The 15,513-nt window shown below is 41.1% G+C and overlaps 1 protein-coding gene across 1 annotated transcript; it reads left to right on the top strand.

Moving 5' to 3' along the window:
- Positions 1-390: 390 nt before the first annotated feature.
- Positions 391-6,561, top strand: LOC114263367 (uncharacterized). Its single transcript, XM_082923996.1, has 3 exons — positions 391-1,537; positions 4,804-5,265; positions 6,374-6,561. The coding sequence occupies exons 1-3, from the start codon at positions 391-393 to the stop codon at positions 6,559-6,561; spliced, it is 1,797 nt and encodes a 598-aa protein (XP_082780122.1).
- Positions 6,562-15,513: the final 8,952 nt, after the last annotated feature.

Raw genomic sequence — 15,513 nt, forward strand, 5'->3', positions numbered from 1 at the left:
TAAGGCTACTGTATTTTAATGCCTTATATGTATGTATGCAAACATGTATATGAAAAGTTTCAAATATTCTGTCCCATATATATCTGCACAGCTCTATGGACTATGTAACTTTGTATATTTGCTTCCGCAGCCCCTGTTATATATATTATTCTGTTTAGAGGCCTTCGGTAATCCAATGATTACTGGCCGATTACGGTGCTAAACCCTTAGGGGTGGGTTTGGGTCGTGACAGAGTGGTATCAGAGCACGTGTTCTATCGCACACACAGGTCCATATGAGCTTAGGATGTCCTAGTAAGGATTAGGGGCTTTCCACTTGCATGTGTGAGTGTGTGGTAATCCCAATTGATATGAAAACTGAGTGTAAATCTGAGTAAATGAATTGAAAAAAATGAATGAGATTATTTCTATGTTTATTATCATTTGGTGTCTCTATAGCAACGTGGAGAATGCGAGGGGAAATGATGTGAGTGAATCTTCAGAGACTCGCATGAGCCGAATGGAACAAATGCTTGCGGCATTGATTGAAGCTATGACACAACAACAAAGACAACAACCTTTACCTCCTTCGCCTCCACCAATACTAGCTGAACCGGACAATAATGACATCATCAATTTGACTAAAAAATTTATGAAAATGAAGCTGCCGACCTTCTGGGGTGGTATTAAGCCATTGAAGGCAGAAACCTGGTTATTGGAAATGGAAAAGCTATTTGAAGTGTTTCCATGCTCTGCAACTCAGAAAGTCCTTTTGGCTACTTATACCTTAAAAGATGAAGCCCGGAGATGGTGGCTGTTGGTTCGAAATAACAATAGGGACATGACATGGGCACAATTCAACGAGATATTCTACAACAAGTACTTTTCCCAATGCTTCAAGGACCGAAAAGTTTCTGAATTCCAAGAACTCAAACAAGGCAGAATGTCTGTGGTTGACTATGAAGCTAAGTTTACTGAACTAGCTCGTTTTGCTCCATACATAGTAGACATTGATTACAAGAAAGCACGGAAGTTTGAGGGAGGGCTGGACCTGGAAGTATTTGACCGAGTGGGTGTCCTGAAATTGCCTACTTATGTAGAGGTGCTCGACAGGACACTGATGGCCGAAACCATAATAGTAGCTAAGAAGCAAACTACAACTCCGACGACCGAATGGAAAGGAAAGAGGACCGAGTTTGATTTTAAGAAGGGCTGGTCATTTTCGAAGAAACGAAATACAGGGTCTTCCAGCAGCTCTAGTCAAAGTAGTGGATCTACTCCAAATTGCCCCAATTGTGGAAGGAAACACAAAGGTGCTTGTTATCGAACATCAGGCGCGTGTTTTCGATGTGGCAAAACTGGCCGCATGGTTAGGGATTACCCGATGAGATCCAATGAAGTTAGCCGTCCTGTGACAAGTTCAGTCGGGTCTGTTTCTGCAGCAAGATCGAACGAAAGGACCAATGCTAGAGGTGATACTAACAATGAAACGTTGAGGCAAGGAAGAGTGTTCACACTTGTGCCTGGTGATGTACAAAACACCGAATCTGTGGTGTCAGGTATACTTTCTATTTGTGCTCAGAATGCCTATGTGTTGATTGATTCTGGCTCCACACATTCATTTGTATCGCATGTGTGATATCCCTGTTCCGTAGGATGCTAACTGGTCCTTAATATGAATATGATGATGTGTTTGATATGATTCTGTGTGCCATTCATGTGAAAATATGTGGTTTTGAATTTCTATCTGTTCATCGTAGGAATATCTGTTTGATTATCTGCTTTAGAAATTAAATTGAAGGCCCTATCGGCCACATAAACTGAAATTGATTGTGTCATTGTGATTGACATAATTTTTAGAGTCTATGGTGAAATTTAATTGAAAATTGATTCGAATAAAATTAAATGGATTAAATTAATTACTTAGTGCTCAAATATGTAATGTTGATAGTTATAATTAAGGGAAATTGTATAAGTTTCATTTTGGCTGATTTTGGCTCTCTAGAGAGTGAGAGAGTCGAATTAGAGCAGGAGAGTGTAGGAGATTGAAGGTTTGATCAAGAAGCTTAAGAATTTGAAGCTACACTCAAGAATTAAGCAAAAGTTTGGAAGATTAAAGCCTCTAGGTAAGTAAATTCATGGATTTTAATTTGTAATTTTGTGGATTCAAGGTTGAATAATGATCAAGAACATGAATTAAATTGTTTATGATGAAATTGAGTTGGCTTTGTTAAATTGGAAGTCTATATGCACATGCATGTGAGGAATTGCCTTGAATTTGCATGTTTGAGCATAATCCATGTGAAATTTTAATTAAAGCTCATATTTTGACCATCTCTTCATCATTTAAGTTGAGAATGAGGGTAATATACCACATGCATGTACAATTCATGGGAGTATGAGTTTGAATGCATGAATTTGTTATGTTGGAGATGAATTTGATGTAAGTTGGGACATGCATGTGATTAATTTGTGAAATTGGACTTCATAATGTTGTAATTTGGTGTTTGTACCATGTTAGTACATGTATATGTGAATTTTGAGCCAAAATCATGCGTTTAAAGCCTTTGATTATCAAGTTGAAGCTCAAAAACAAGTTCTGAAAATTCCAGAAAATTTTATGTCCGGTCGAGCGGGAGAACCGCTGCTCGAGCGTAAAATTCGGGCTTCCAGTATTTTCTGCAACATGATGTTCGCTCGAGCAGGGAAGTTTATGCTCGAGCGGGGAGCCATGTAGTGAGGCCTTCAGTTCGAGCGTCCAACCTCACGCTCGAGCATAAATATGACATAACTAGTACTTTTGCAGGCCTCATGGGTCTGCTCGAGCGGGGAATCCCGCTCGAGCAGGGACCCCTGTTTATGAAATTTTGAAAGTGCATTATGCGTTTCGTTTTATGTTCTCTTTCACTTTTAAATACTCTTAGGCATGCATCGAGCATTGTGAATGAATTAAAAGAGTAAGAAAGAAGCCTAAAGAGGAATATGTGAATTAAAGAACGAATTAAATCGTTTGTGACCCATACGTGTTATGTGATGTGATGTGTAAGGTCAAGCTCCAGAGCAAACCACTCAGCCGATCAATGTGAGTAATAGCTTAATTAAGATATCTGAAATATGTTGTTTGTCCAATTGCTTACTTCTGTGTAAGTCTCATAAGTCCGTTAATGGGAATAGTGGACAAAGTTTGACATGAATAAAAGTCTGAATGGGCCAAAGTCCAATTTAACATGAATGAAAGTCTGAATGGGCCAAAGGCCAGTTTGACATGAATGAAAATCTAAATGGGCCAAAGGCCAGTTTGACATGAATGAAGGTCTGAATGGGTCGAAGGCCAGTTTGTCATGAACGAAAGTCTGAATGGGCTAAAGGCCAGTTTGACATAAATGAAAGATAAATGGGCCAAAGGCCAGTATGTCATGAACGAATTGGGCCCGAGGCCGTATGATGTGTTTGGAATCGCAGTCACTTGACCTAGATTTGGGTATATATATATACTAGATAGAAATACGAATTGGGCCCAAGGCCGTTTGAAGCATGTTGTTCTACATACCGTTTGTATAACTTCTTTATTTGATATTATTCACTGGGCTTTCACCCACGCTCATTCATGTGTCTGTAGGTGAGCCAAGGGAGGTCCAAACCCAGTCTCAGTAAAGTTTGCATGGAATAACCAAGTTTTGAAGAGTCAGCCCTTACGTCTCACGCACGAGACTCATCTTCGCCCTTTTGCTATGTATTTATGTTTTGTCATGTTGGCGAGGACTTTGAATACGTCTGTATATAGTTTTCATGGGTTGACTTGGGCTTGAATGATCCTGTCTGTACAGAACTTTATGCTGCTGTAATTTCCGATGTGAGTCATTAATATGTATATGTATGGTTTATCATGACGTGCCATGTAAGCTGTAACGCCCCGACCCTTTACACATCATCGATATTGTCCGCTTTGGGCCACGCCCACACGGATTTGTTTTTCCCAGTGGGTCACCCATCCTAGAACTACTCCAGCCTAAGCACGCTTAACTAGGGAGTTCTAATAGGGATTTCACCACTTGGAAAAAGGCCTCGATGCTATATAAGGGTCCAGGTTTTTACTTTTATAGCCCAGGAACTCCTCCTCCATTCCCGATGTGGGACACCGGGGCCTTACAATCACCCCCCCTCAGGGCTGCACGTCCCCGTGCAGTAGCCTGCCAGCTTATAAGCCCGCCCACATGCACTGAGAGACGCCAGGGGCCCACACTCGGTACTTTGGAGAGTCGGCTCTGATACCATTTGTAACACCCTGACCCTTTATACATCTTTGATATTGTCCACTTTGGGCCACACCCACACGGATTTGTTTTTCCCAGTGGGTCACCCATCCTAGAATTACTCCAGCCTAAGCACGCTTAACTAGGGAGTTCTAATAGGGATTTCACCACTTGGGAAAAGGCCTCGATGCTATATAAGGGTCCAGGTTTTTACTTTTATAGCCCAGGAACGCCCCCTCCATTCCTGACGTGGGACACCGGGGCCTTACATAAGCACAGCTCTATGGACAAAATTTTAAATTTTGCTTCCATTTGGCCCCTTTACTCTGACGAGTTATGTCTGATTTGGTTTTGAGGCCGTAGGTAATCTCAGGATTACTAGCCGGTTATGTCCTTAACCCATGGGGGTGGGTTCAGGTCATGACAGCACGCTTTTTCTCGGAAACTAACTAGACCCTTAGAATCCATGAATTATTTATTGTCTGTATCTACGCCATCTGGGGGTTCTATGGCATGTGCATATGTGTATCCGACATGTGATGTTTTGATCGGTGAAATGATGCTATACGTAGATTTGCTGCCTTTGAATATCGACCACTTTGATTGCATCTTGGGTACGGATTGGTTGACTAAATATTGTGCTACTATTGATTGTGCAAGTAAATCTGTTGTGTTTAGACCACCGGGTATGCCTGAATTTAGTTTTACTGGGAATGAGGTAATTCCTCCACCATATTTGATTTCGTTTATGAAAGCTAAGAAATTGTTAAGGAAAGGTTGTCGAGGCTACTTGTATTGTGCACTAACTAAATCTTTAGATAGCACCGGTGTGGAAACCATTCCAGTGGTTTGTGACTTTCCTGATGTGCTTCCCAATGATCTACCTGGGGATCTAGTTGATAGGGAAATTGAATTTACCATCGATGTAATACCTGAAACACAACCCATCTCCAAGACTCCATATAGGATGTCGATTTCTAAATTGAAAGTGTTGAAAATCCAACTTCAGGAACTCTTAGACAAGAAATTCATCCGTTCGAGTACCTCACCTTGGGGTGCTCCAGTCCTGTTTTTCAAAAAGAAAGATGGATCCTTGAGGTTATGCATAGACTATCGAGAATTGAACAAGGTAACTATCAAAGAATAAATACCCTTTGCCCCGAATAGATGATTTGTTCGATCAACTTCAGGAAGCCCAAGTGTTTTCTACGACTGACCTTAGGTCTGGGTATCACCAGTTGAAAGTAAAAGCTGAGGATGTGGAAAAAACTGTATTCAGAACTAGATACGGACACTATGAATTCTTGGTCATGCCTTTTGGGGTAACAAATGCACCAGCAGCTTTTATGGACCTAATGAAGAGAGTTTTCAAACAACATCTTGATGAATTTATTGTTGTGTTTATTGATGACATTTTGATTTATTCTAAAGACAGGGAAGAACATGAGAATCATCTGAGAACTGCCTTACAGATTCAGAGAGAAAGGAAATTATATGCAAAACTATCTAAGTGTGAGTTTTGGCTAGACAGTGTAGCCTTTTTGGGCCATGTAATCAATCGAGATGGTATATCAGTGGACCCACAGAAAATTGAAGCCATTGTTGACTGGCCAAGACCAACCAATGTATCAGAAGTTAGAAGTTTTCTGGGGCTTGCAGGTTACTACAGAAGATTTGTGAAGGACTTTTCGAAACTTGCCATGCCATTGACCCAGCTAACTCAAAAAAATGTTTCATTTGATTGGAATGATCAGAGAGAGTCTGCCTTCCAAGAGTTGAAAACCAGGTTAGTAACTGCACCGATTTTGACCTTGCCCAATGGAACTGATGGATTTCAGATTTACAGTGATGCATCCTACAAAGGTTTGGGTTGTGTACTAATGCAAAATGGAAAAGTGATTGCCTATACATCTCGACAACTTCGTCCTCATGAAAAGAATTACCCGACCCATGATCTCGAACTGGCAACTGTAGTATTTGCTCTGAAAATTTGGCGACATTATCTGTACGAAGCAACTTGTGAAGTGTACACGGACCATGAAAGCCTTAAATATTTCTTCACTCAGAAAGAATTGAATATGAGACAAAGGAGATGGTTGGAATTAATCAAGGATTATGATCTGCAAATTCTATATCATCCAGGGAAAACTAATACTGTAGCTGACGCCTTGAGCCAGAAGTCGATTAGAAATTCGTCATGTTTGCTGTCCAGTCAAAAAGAATGGCTAGATGACCTGGAGAATAATGAGATTGTAATTGTTTTGCAAGAGCAAGGTGGGATTTTAGCTGCTATTTCTGTTCAACCTGCGATCATTGAAGAAATCAAATAGAAACAACTCGAAGATAAGTATATGAAAAAGATTGTGGAAGAGCTTGACTCAAAGCCGAGGCTGAGGTTTATGTTTGAGAATAATGTGTTGAAGTTTCAAAATAGACTCTGTGTACCAGATTCCTTTAGCTTGAGAAAGCGTGTTATGATCGAAGCTCACAGCACCAAGTTTGCCATGCATTCGGGGAACACGAAAATGTATCATGATTTGAAACAAAATTTTTGGTGGCCTGGAATGAAGAAGAGTATTGCAGATCATGTGGCTAGATGTCTACATTGCCAACAAGTTAAAGCTGAACATCAACGACCCGCTGGTTTGCTACGGCCACTTCCAATACCAGAATGGAAATTGGAGCACATTACCATGGACTTCATTGTGGGTTTGCCTCACACTTTCCCGAGGTATGGATTCTATTTGGGTCATTATGGATCGTTTAACTAAGTCTGCTCATTTCTTAGCTATTAAATCTATTTACAATGCTGACAAATTGGCCAATATTTATATTAATGAGATTGTGAGGTTACATGGGGTGCCAGTATCTACCGTATCTGACAGGGACTCAAAGTTTGTATCAAGATTTTGGTAGAGTTTGCAATAGGCTTTGGGGACTGAACTGAGGTTGAGTAGTGCCTATCACCCATAGACAGATGGACAAACTGAATAGACTAACCAAACTTTGGAAGATATGCTCAGGATGTGTGTATTAGACTTTCAGGGGAATTGGGAGACCTACTTGCCATTGGACGAGTTTGTGTATAACAACAGTTACCATTCAAGCATCGGAATGGCTCCTTATGAGGCTTTGTATGGTAAGAAATGCCGATCTCCAATTTGCTGGGCCGAAGTAGGTGACAGACCGTTGTTGGGACCAGAACTTGTGCAAGAAATGACTGAAAATGTTAAGCTGATTCAGCAGAGACTGAAAATCGCATAGAGCCGACAAAAGAGTTATGCTGATGTTCGAAGAAGAGATAGGGAGTACGAAGTTGGGGACCATGTGTTTATTAAAGTAACTCCAATGAAAGGGCAAACTCGGTTTGTTGTCAAGGGTAAGTTGGCACTAAGATATGTTGGGCCATACGAAGTTTTAGAGAAAATCAACCCAGTAACGTATCGGGTAGCCTTACCATCGGTTATGGGGCATATGCATAATGTCTTTCATGTCTCTATGCTTCGGGATCATCTGAGGGATTCGTTACATGTGATTGAGCCAACCATGTACTTCTAAAGGATGATTATACCTACGAGGAAAGGCCTATTCAAATTGTGAACCGCAAGATTAAAAGACTAAGAAACAAAGAAATCCCGTTAGTGAAGGTAGATTGGCAGAATCATAGGGGAACCTATGCAACCTGGGAAACCGAAGAAGACATGATGAAGAGATATCCGGATTTGTTTCCGTTGGACCCGATGTTCTTCCAGAACAAAGGTAATGTGAGTTTGGATGACCAAACTCTTTAAGAGGGAAAGACTGTAACAACTCCGAACTCCGATTAACGCTAATCTATGATTCATTATGCCTAACAGTAATTAAGAAGGGATTCTGAATTAATTTGCATGAGTGTGTGTTGTATTATCTGTGTTTGTATCTGTTTAGCATAAAAAGATCTGTTCATATTTTAGCTTCGGTTTGCAAATTGAGGGCCTTATTGGCGTCCAATTCAGAAATTGACTTGACTTATGTGTTAATTGAGAATTTTAGAATTTTGTGGTAAGTTTAATTGAAATCTGATTTGGAACGATTAAATTAGATTAAATTTATGCCATTTGATTACTTTTATTTACCTATCACTTAGTAAGCCTTTTTGACCCCACTAACTCATTTCCTTGCATTCAACCCACACACTCTTGAGCTCACACACACACACACAAACGTGAGAAAGGGAGAGTAGAGAGAAATTGAGATCAAACAAAGATTTGGCTAGGAAATTGAAGACAATTTGAGGCCTTGGGTTAGAATCACATTTGAATTCAACCTTAGGTGAGAACTATACTCTTAAACTTTGTATTTATGATAATAAGTATGTGAATTCAAGAGAGTTAGGTGTGTAATTAAGCTAAGATTGAAGAATTAAAGCTCAATACATACATGCATATGTAGTTCATGGAATTTGAGGTTATTTTTCCAAAGGATTCTTGCATGCATATCATGATCCTAGCTTTGTTTTGGAAATCCTTCATGTTCTATGCCATTTTGTCATAGTTGATCATGTTTTGAGAAGCTTTGGTTCAAAGAATTGCATGCAAGACATGTTTATGTATTATTCTTGAGTTTCAAGTTGAAATTTTGCACAATGGCAAGCCTTTGAGCTATGGTTTCTTAAATTGATGCTTGGAGCATGTTGTTTTATGAGTCTCTATGAGTTTTCTAAAGTTTTGGCCCAAAAAATTGAGTTTGGTGTCTTGGAGGTTGAATTTGAACCTGTGGATCAAATCTGGAAATTCCAGAAACTTGATCCATGCTCGAGCGGGGGACTTCACTTTCGAGCGAGCACTCTGAGTGTGTGCACTTCCACTCGAGCGTGAAATGCAAGTACCCAAAAATTCATGTGTTTTACAGTCCGCTCGATCGAGCGTCTGTCGAGCGTGAAAAACATACATCCAGTACTTTTGTCAAGCTTGCAGTTCGCTCGAGCGAGTAAATCCATGCTCGAGCGAACCTTCACTTTCTGCATGTCCGCTCGAGCGTAGAAAGCCACGCTCGAGCGTGGACTCCATTTTTAGCAAAAATTTGAGAAATGTTTTCAAGTGCATTGTGGCATCCTCTTTCAATCCTAGGCAATCCTTGGCCATATTTAAGACACTATAATGAGGTTAAAGACTAAAAACACACCCAAAACAAATAAAGCAAGTTATGCATAATTTGAGCGTGTGATTCAAGTGTGTATTTGTATGTAGGTTCGTGTAGGTCGCGTGCCTCGAACCATTTGATTAATCTGCTCTGTTTGTCTGCACCCAGAGCCAACTGTGAGTAATAACTCTGTAAAGTTATGTTCAATTACAAGTATTTTCTGATTGATATGATACGGTCTGTTTTCTGAAATGCTATTTACGAATTATGAATGAATGTCCATTTTCCTGATATATATATTTATATTTATATTTGTGACACCCATAGTTCACGTGGCCCTCGCCCGGGGGTAACAATACCGTGGCCAATCTGCACGTGGCCCTTGCCCAAGGGTAACAATACTGTGGCCTATATTCATGTGGCCCTTGCCCGGGGGTAACAATATCAAGGCCTATATTCACGTTGCCCTTGCTTGGGGGTAACAATACCATGGCTACTTGCGCAAGATATAGACCTTTGTGGTCGTCGGTACCAACTATACATGTGGGTCATAGGACCAAGTTGATATGACGGCTAATGTGTGTACCACGTATGATCCTATGGAAAGTCTGAATATGAATATGAGTGTGTATCTAAATTTAACTCTGATTTACAATTGAAATATGCTTATGACTCTGTTTCCGACATAATACGTTGTGATATAAACTCTGAAATCTAACTCTGTGCTGGACATCATTCATTAAAACTCTTTACCTAGTTATTATTCACGGGGCTTTAACTCACTGTATTATTTATATGTATGTAGGTGAGCAAGCACGTGACCAGGCCTGAGGTGCCGCCTGGTGAGTTTTGGTGTTAGCCAATCGTCATGCCTCCCGTGGAGGTTCCCTTTTGAGATCTACCCGGGTTTATTGTCTATGGGACTTTTGTATTTTTGAAATGTTTATATTTGGCCCGAACACGTAGTAATCTTGTATATGTGGCTTGGATGATGTAAGGCTACTATATTTTAATGCCTTATATGTATGTATGCAATCATGTATATGAAGAGTTTCAAATATTCTGTCCCATATATGTCTGCACAGCTCTGTAGACTATGTAACTTTGTATATTTGCTTCCGCAGCCCCTGTTACATATATTATTCTGTTCAGAGGCCTTCGGTAATCCAAGGATTACTGACCAGTTATGATGTTAAACCCTTAGGGGCGGGTCTGGGTCGTGACATAACCTATTCAGGGCTGCTACCTTGCCGGTCAAAATCTGGACCTGCTTAGCTGATGTCGAGCTTTCTAAGTCAAAGATGGCCTTGATTTGATCTGGGCTTGCCTTAATGCCCCTTTTGGTGACCAAGTATCCCAGGAACTTACCAGATTCGACTCCAAATGCACATTTCGAAACATTGAGTCTGAGCCGATATGTTTTAGGATGTCAAAAATTGCCTTCAAGTCGGCCAGATGATTCCCAGGTTTTTTAGTTTTCACGACCATGTCATCAATGTGCATTTCTACTGTCTTACCAATCAGATGTCTAAACATCTTGGTCACTATGGCAGGTTGCTCTTGTATTTTTTAACCCGAAAACATCACTCTGTAGCAGTACAGCCCTTTTGGGGTGATGAATGTAGTCTTCTCCTTGTCAAGGGGATACATTGCTATCTGGTGGTATCCGCTGTAAGTGTCCAAGAAGCTCATCCTCCTATGCCCTGAAGTGGCATCCACTAGCTAATCAATTTTAGGCCGAGGGAAGCTGTCTTTGGGACAAGGCATATTCAGGCTAGTGAAGTCCACGTAGACCCTCCACTTACTGTTTTTCTTTTTCACAACTACTGTGTTGGATAGCCAGGTTAGGTTGTTCACCTCCCGAATGGCTTTAGTTTCCAATAGCTTGTCCATTTCCTCCTCTACTACCTCCACATGAATTAATGTCGGCCTTCTTGCCTGCTAGATGATAGGTTTTGTTGATCTGTCTATATTGAGCCTATGGAAGGTGACCTTAGGGATGATGCCTGGCATCTCATAGGGTGTCCAGGCAAACACTTCTATGTTTGCTCGCAAGAAAGACTCCAATTCCATCTCCTCCTCCACGGCTAAGCCTGAGTCAAGAAGGAAGAAGTGCTCTCCATCACCTTCCTGAACCAGAATCCTCTTTAGAGCCTTCTCACTCTTGTTGGCTAGTTCTTTGCCAACATCATCTAGGACCTCCACGTCATCGTCTTCAATTTTAACTATTTATGCTTCTCACACATTATTGGTGTACTTCATTGCTGCTATGGAGCAATTTTTTGCATACATCTGATCCCCTTTGACCTCCTCAATTCCATGCTCTGTTGGGAATCGCAACAGTTAGTGCAGCGTTGAGGGAATAGCCCTCATTGCGTGCAACCATGGTCTTCCCAGGATAACATTGTAAGGGAAGGGGGTGTCAATTACCGTAAACTCTGTGCTTATCTTCTTCGTGCATGCCTGCACCTTCAAATTCGTGGCTCCTAAAAACCACGTTGCCGTTCCGTTGAATCTAACCATCGGACTGTTGGATTGTTCGAGATCATCTTGGTGAAGGCTGAGCTCCTTATAACATCTGACATACATGATGTCACAAAAACTACCTTGATTAACTAGTATACGCCTCACTTGGCACTCCCTAATCTTCATTGTTATCACCAGGGCATCGTTGCGTGGATGTTGCACCAAATTTAGGTTTGCCTCAGTAAAAGAAACCATTAGGCCCTGGTACTCATTTGTCCTAGGCTTCTTTTGTTGGACCTAATACACATGTTGCAGGTGCCTTACCCTCTGAGTTTCTTTATGTATATCATTCTCATTGACCCTCGAGTGAATCACATAGATCACTTGAGGTCCCTTTGCTTGCTGCGGTGGCGGTGGTGGAGGCGGTGCTGTCAGTGCCTGGGGTAGCCTTACTTGTTCTTCCCTTGTTCTGGTCTCATCTACTAGTTCTCTCAGGTGACCTGTCTAACCAAATCCTCCAAGTGTGTCTTCAGAGCCCTACATCCTTGAGTCAAGTGCTCATCCTCATTGTTGTAAGAACAATGCTTCCTAAGGCTCCTTCCCATGAACTCACCAAGGATCTTCTCTAGCGCTCTGTAATACGATTGGTTCCTGATCCTTTCCAAAACTTTGTAGACCGGAATCTTGAATACAGTGGTGACTGCCTGTGTAGCCCTCAACCCTGTTTCCTGCTTGTTAAAGGCAGTGTTACCTCAGACTCGCTTCGACGAGCTGTTTCTCTTCTCCTGCTTTGGTGCCTTCGCTACATGTGTGTCTTTCTTTGCTCTGACATACTTCTCAATTTGTGCCATAAGCTCCTCCATACTCTTTGGTAGAGTTTTTGCAAGTGACTTTCGAAACGGGCATTTTTCCTCCAGGCCGTTTTTGGAAGATATGACCGTCAACTCCTGGTTGCATGACGGTATTCGGTTGAACACCTCATAATACCATTGGGCATAAGCCCTGAGGCTTTCATCCTCGCTAATATTCAAAGTCAGCAGGGTGTCTATCCTTAGTGGTTGCAACTTGTTTGTTACTGTAAATCAAAACACAAAACATGCAGCGGAATAAAATCATCAGATCATACCTTTTGATGATAGAACCTCGTGGATAAATCACGTGCTTCCAGAATCAGATCAATCAATCCCAGCAGTGGGGTGATATTACAATGGTGAATATCACCCACACAAACCACAGTGCAACTGACTTGATCGTTGTTTCTTGGGAGAGAGTCAGTATATGGGTAGAAAACAGACTCAACGTTGTTTCTCTTGGATTACCCATAACCATATATCAGATATATATTATATTATTATTATTTATCCATATCAGTTAAAACTGATAATATCTATATCCTGAGTGGTTATCCTAAATAGGTTTGAATTTAATTCAAAACCTATTTGGATAAGATCCAAATTATGTTCAAATGGTCATGCCACATGGGCGCCCATTACTAACATCTCCCACTCGCACATGAGTTGGCATGACACTGCCACATCTCTGTCTCAATCTCCCAAAAATAAACAATCTCATACTAGCCACTGCACCGTGCGACTGCTGAGAACACCTGCATGTGGGAGCTCTATACTAGAAACTCAAAATGAGCCAGCATAGAGACATCAACCCAAAAAGAAAAGAAATAGTGTCTCATATACCCCAGACCCATCTAATTACACCGGTCCAAAAAACATCTCTAATCCCTCAAAAAGAGCATGTTTGACCCTCTCAATTCTTGCAATATATTCACACTCAATTCGCCTCTCATACAGAGCGATGTGAGTTGCCGGCAGTGAATATACAACAGTGGTGTAATACTAGATGATCTTCCCTTTGCACTCATGCCATTTAGTTTAGGATTGACCGCTTTCCCAGTGATGTCCCTTAAGGCCGAATCATGCATGACCGCAGGCAACATACCAAAGTAGCAGAACATCAACCCCTTACCTTATGACATAGTCAAAAGTCACAAAAGGGTACATAAATGAAAGTCATATCAATAATGACACGTAAGACTCACACGGTGAGGAAGCAGGGATCCATTCTCTCACCTCATTACTCGGTCGCCAAGCACATATAGTATGAATACATGCTACGGTGGAGTAACTCTTCCATAAAGAGTGACGTCATACTCGATACACCGTACAGATATTAGTCTAGTCGCTTTCTAGCGCTTAACCCGAATTCTCTATTTGCTCGCCTTCTAGGCGCCAAATGAGATCTCGCATCTGGCTAATCATAACAGGCACAACATGGAAAGTGGGTACTAACATCCATGTTTGGTCCTTAACACGACCTCATCTTGGTTATAACCAAGGCGACATACATAGTGGATGATTTAAGCCTCTCTTGGCTCCGAATAAAAATAAACCACCAGTCTCATCCTTGCTCGCTCCCAAGCGTCAAGGGCGATTGCTCGTGTGAGTGAGCCAATCTTGCCTGCTGACATCATCATTTGCTAATCATTATGACACAAACCGTAATAGTGTCAACATCCCATCATCTCAAAATAAGTGATCGATTTTAAAAAAAATTGACCACAGCTTGCGCAATTATAGATTCCAAACATAAGCCTTATCAGCACCTCTTGCGATAAGTATATACAACGGAATCCACCATGTGCGCCTCACATGAAATGATTTAAGATCACTACCTCTTGCGCAATAACCTCTCTAAAGATATTTTTGGTGACCAATTTGCGTTCATTCTTAATGCGCCCAACTAGCGCAGATGCGCCCAACTAGCGCATTGAATTTTACAAGGAGCAAATTAATATGCTTCTAATAAAGCATTTTATCCACAGTCTAATGAGCAAGGTCAATGTCTGAACAACTCAGTTAACCATTTATCAAAGATAACACTTATCATGCCGAATACGCCCACATAGCGTACTTTAGGCTCCCACAACAAAGAAAAGATCAAGGAATATAGGTCATCTGTTTCTCCCAAAGACAATCTGAGGATTCACTCAATAACTAAGGCTCTGGCTTTTACCGATAGGTAAGTCAATGGGTTTGCAATTTTGCATCTAGAATCGTTCTAGGATATTCCTTATGTAAGTCATCGAAGACAAACCGAGAATTTTCCTAAAACAATCCCTAAGGATCGTACATCCGAGCATATGAATTACATCACCCATGTCCATCATATCTAAAATGGAGGACTGCCCACCCTAGGTGGCGACAACCTTATAAATTCCTGGCTCATAATGACTAAGTAAGGAAAAACTTCTTTTGGACCATCGATCATGCCTCAGTGGTCTTCATCGATCATCGTTGCCCTATCATGGCTTGACGAAATCTAAGAACCACTGTTTGGATAACTGCTTTAGGCTGTAAAAGATTTATTGGAACCAGCAACCTTTTTTGCGCTCCTAACTTTTCACTATAAAAGCAGAAGGTAAATCCTTACGGATCTACTTATCCAATTCTCTAATGAGAAATCAGGTCACAATGTCCACAAATCAATGTTCCGAACTTATGTCAATTATAGCCTAAGTCAAAATAACCTCACTCCCCAGGAGGAAGTCTTCTCATGGTCTACACTTTCCTCAATGGTGCGACCATTCGGTATCTAGCGAGCCTTATGCCTCAACAATGACTATCCAAATTACGCATAACTTTATAACAGTTTTGCGTCATAATGGAAAGTCAACCAAA

Source organism: Camellia sinensis, chromosome 4, assembly GCF_055761805.1.
Source record: "Camellia sinensis isolate YWXY chromosome 4, ASM5576180v1, whole genome shotgun sequence".
NCBI lineage: Eukaryota > Viridiplantae > Streptophyta > Magnoliopsida > Ericales > Theaceae > Camellia > Camellia sinensis.

Excerpts from the sequence above, each read along its gene's own strand:
- LOC114263367 (XM_082923996.1), top strand. The coding sequence starts at position 391 with ATGAATGAGATTATTTCTATGTTTATTATCATTTGGTGTCTCTATAGC. Across the intron at positions 1,538-4,803 it reads CACCGAATCTGTGGTGTCAG|ATTTGCTGCCTTTGAATATC; the intron begins GTATACTTTCTA and ends TGCTATACGTAG. Across the intron at positions 5,266-6,373 it reads CTTAGACAAGAAATTCATCC|GGAAAACTAATACTGTAGCT; the intron begins GTTCGAGTACCT and ends TATATCATCCAG.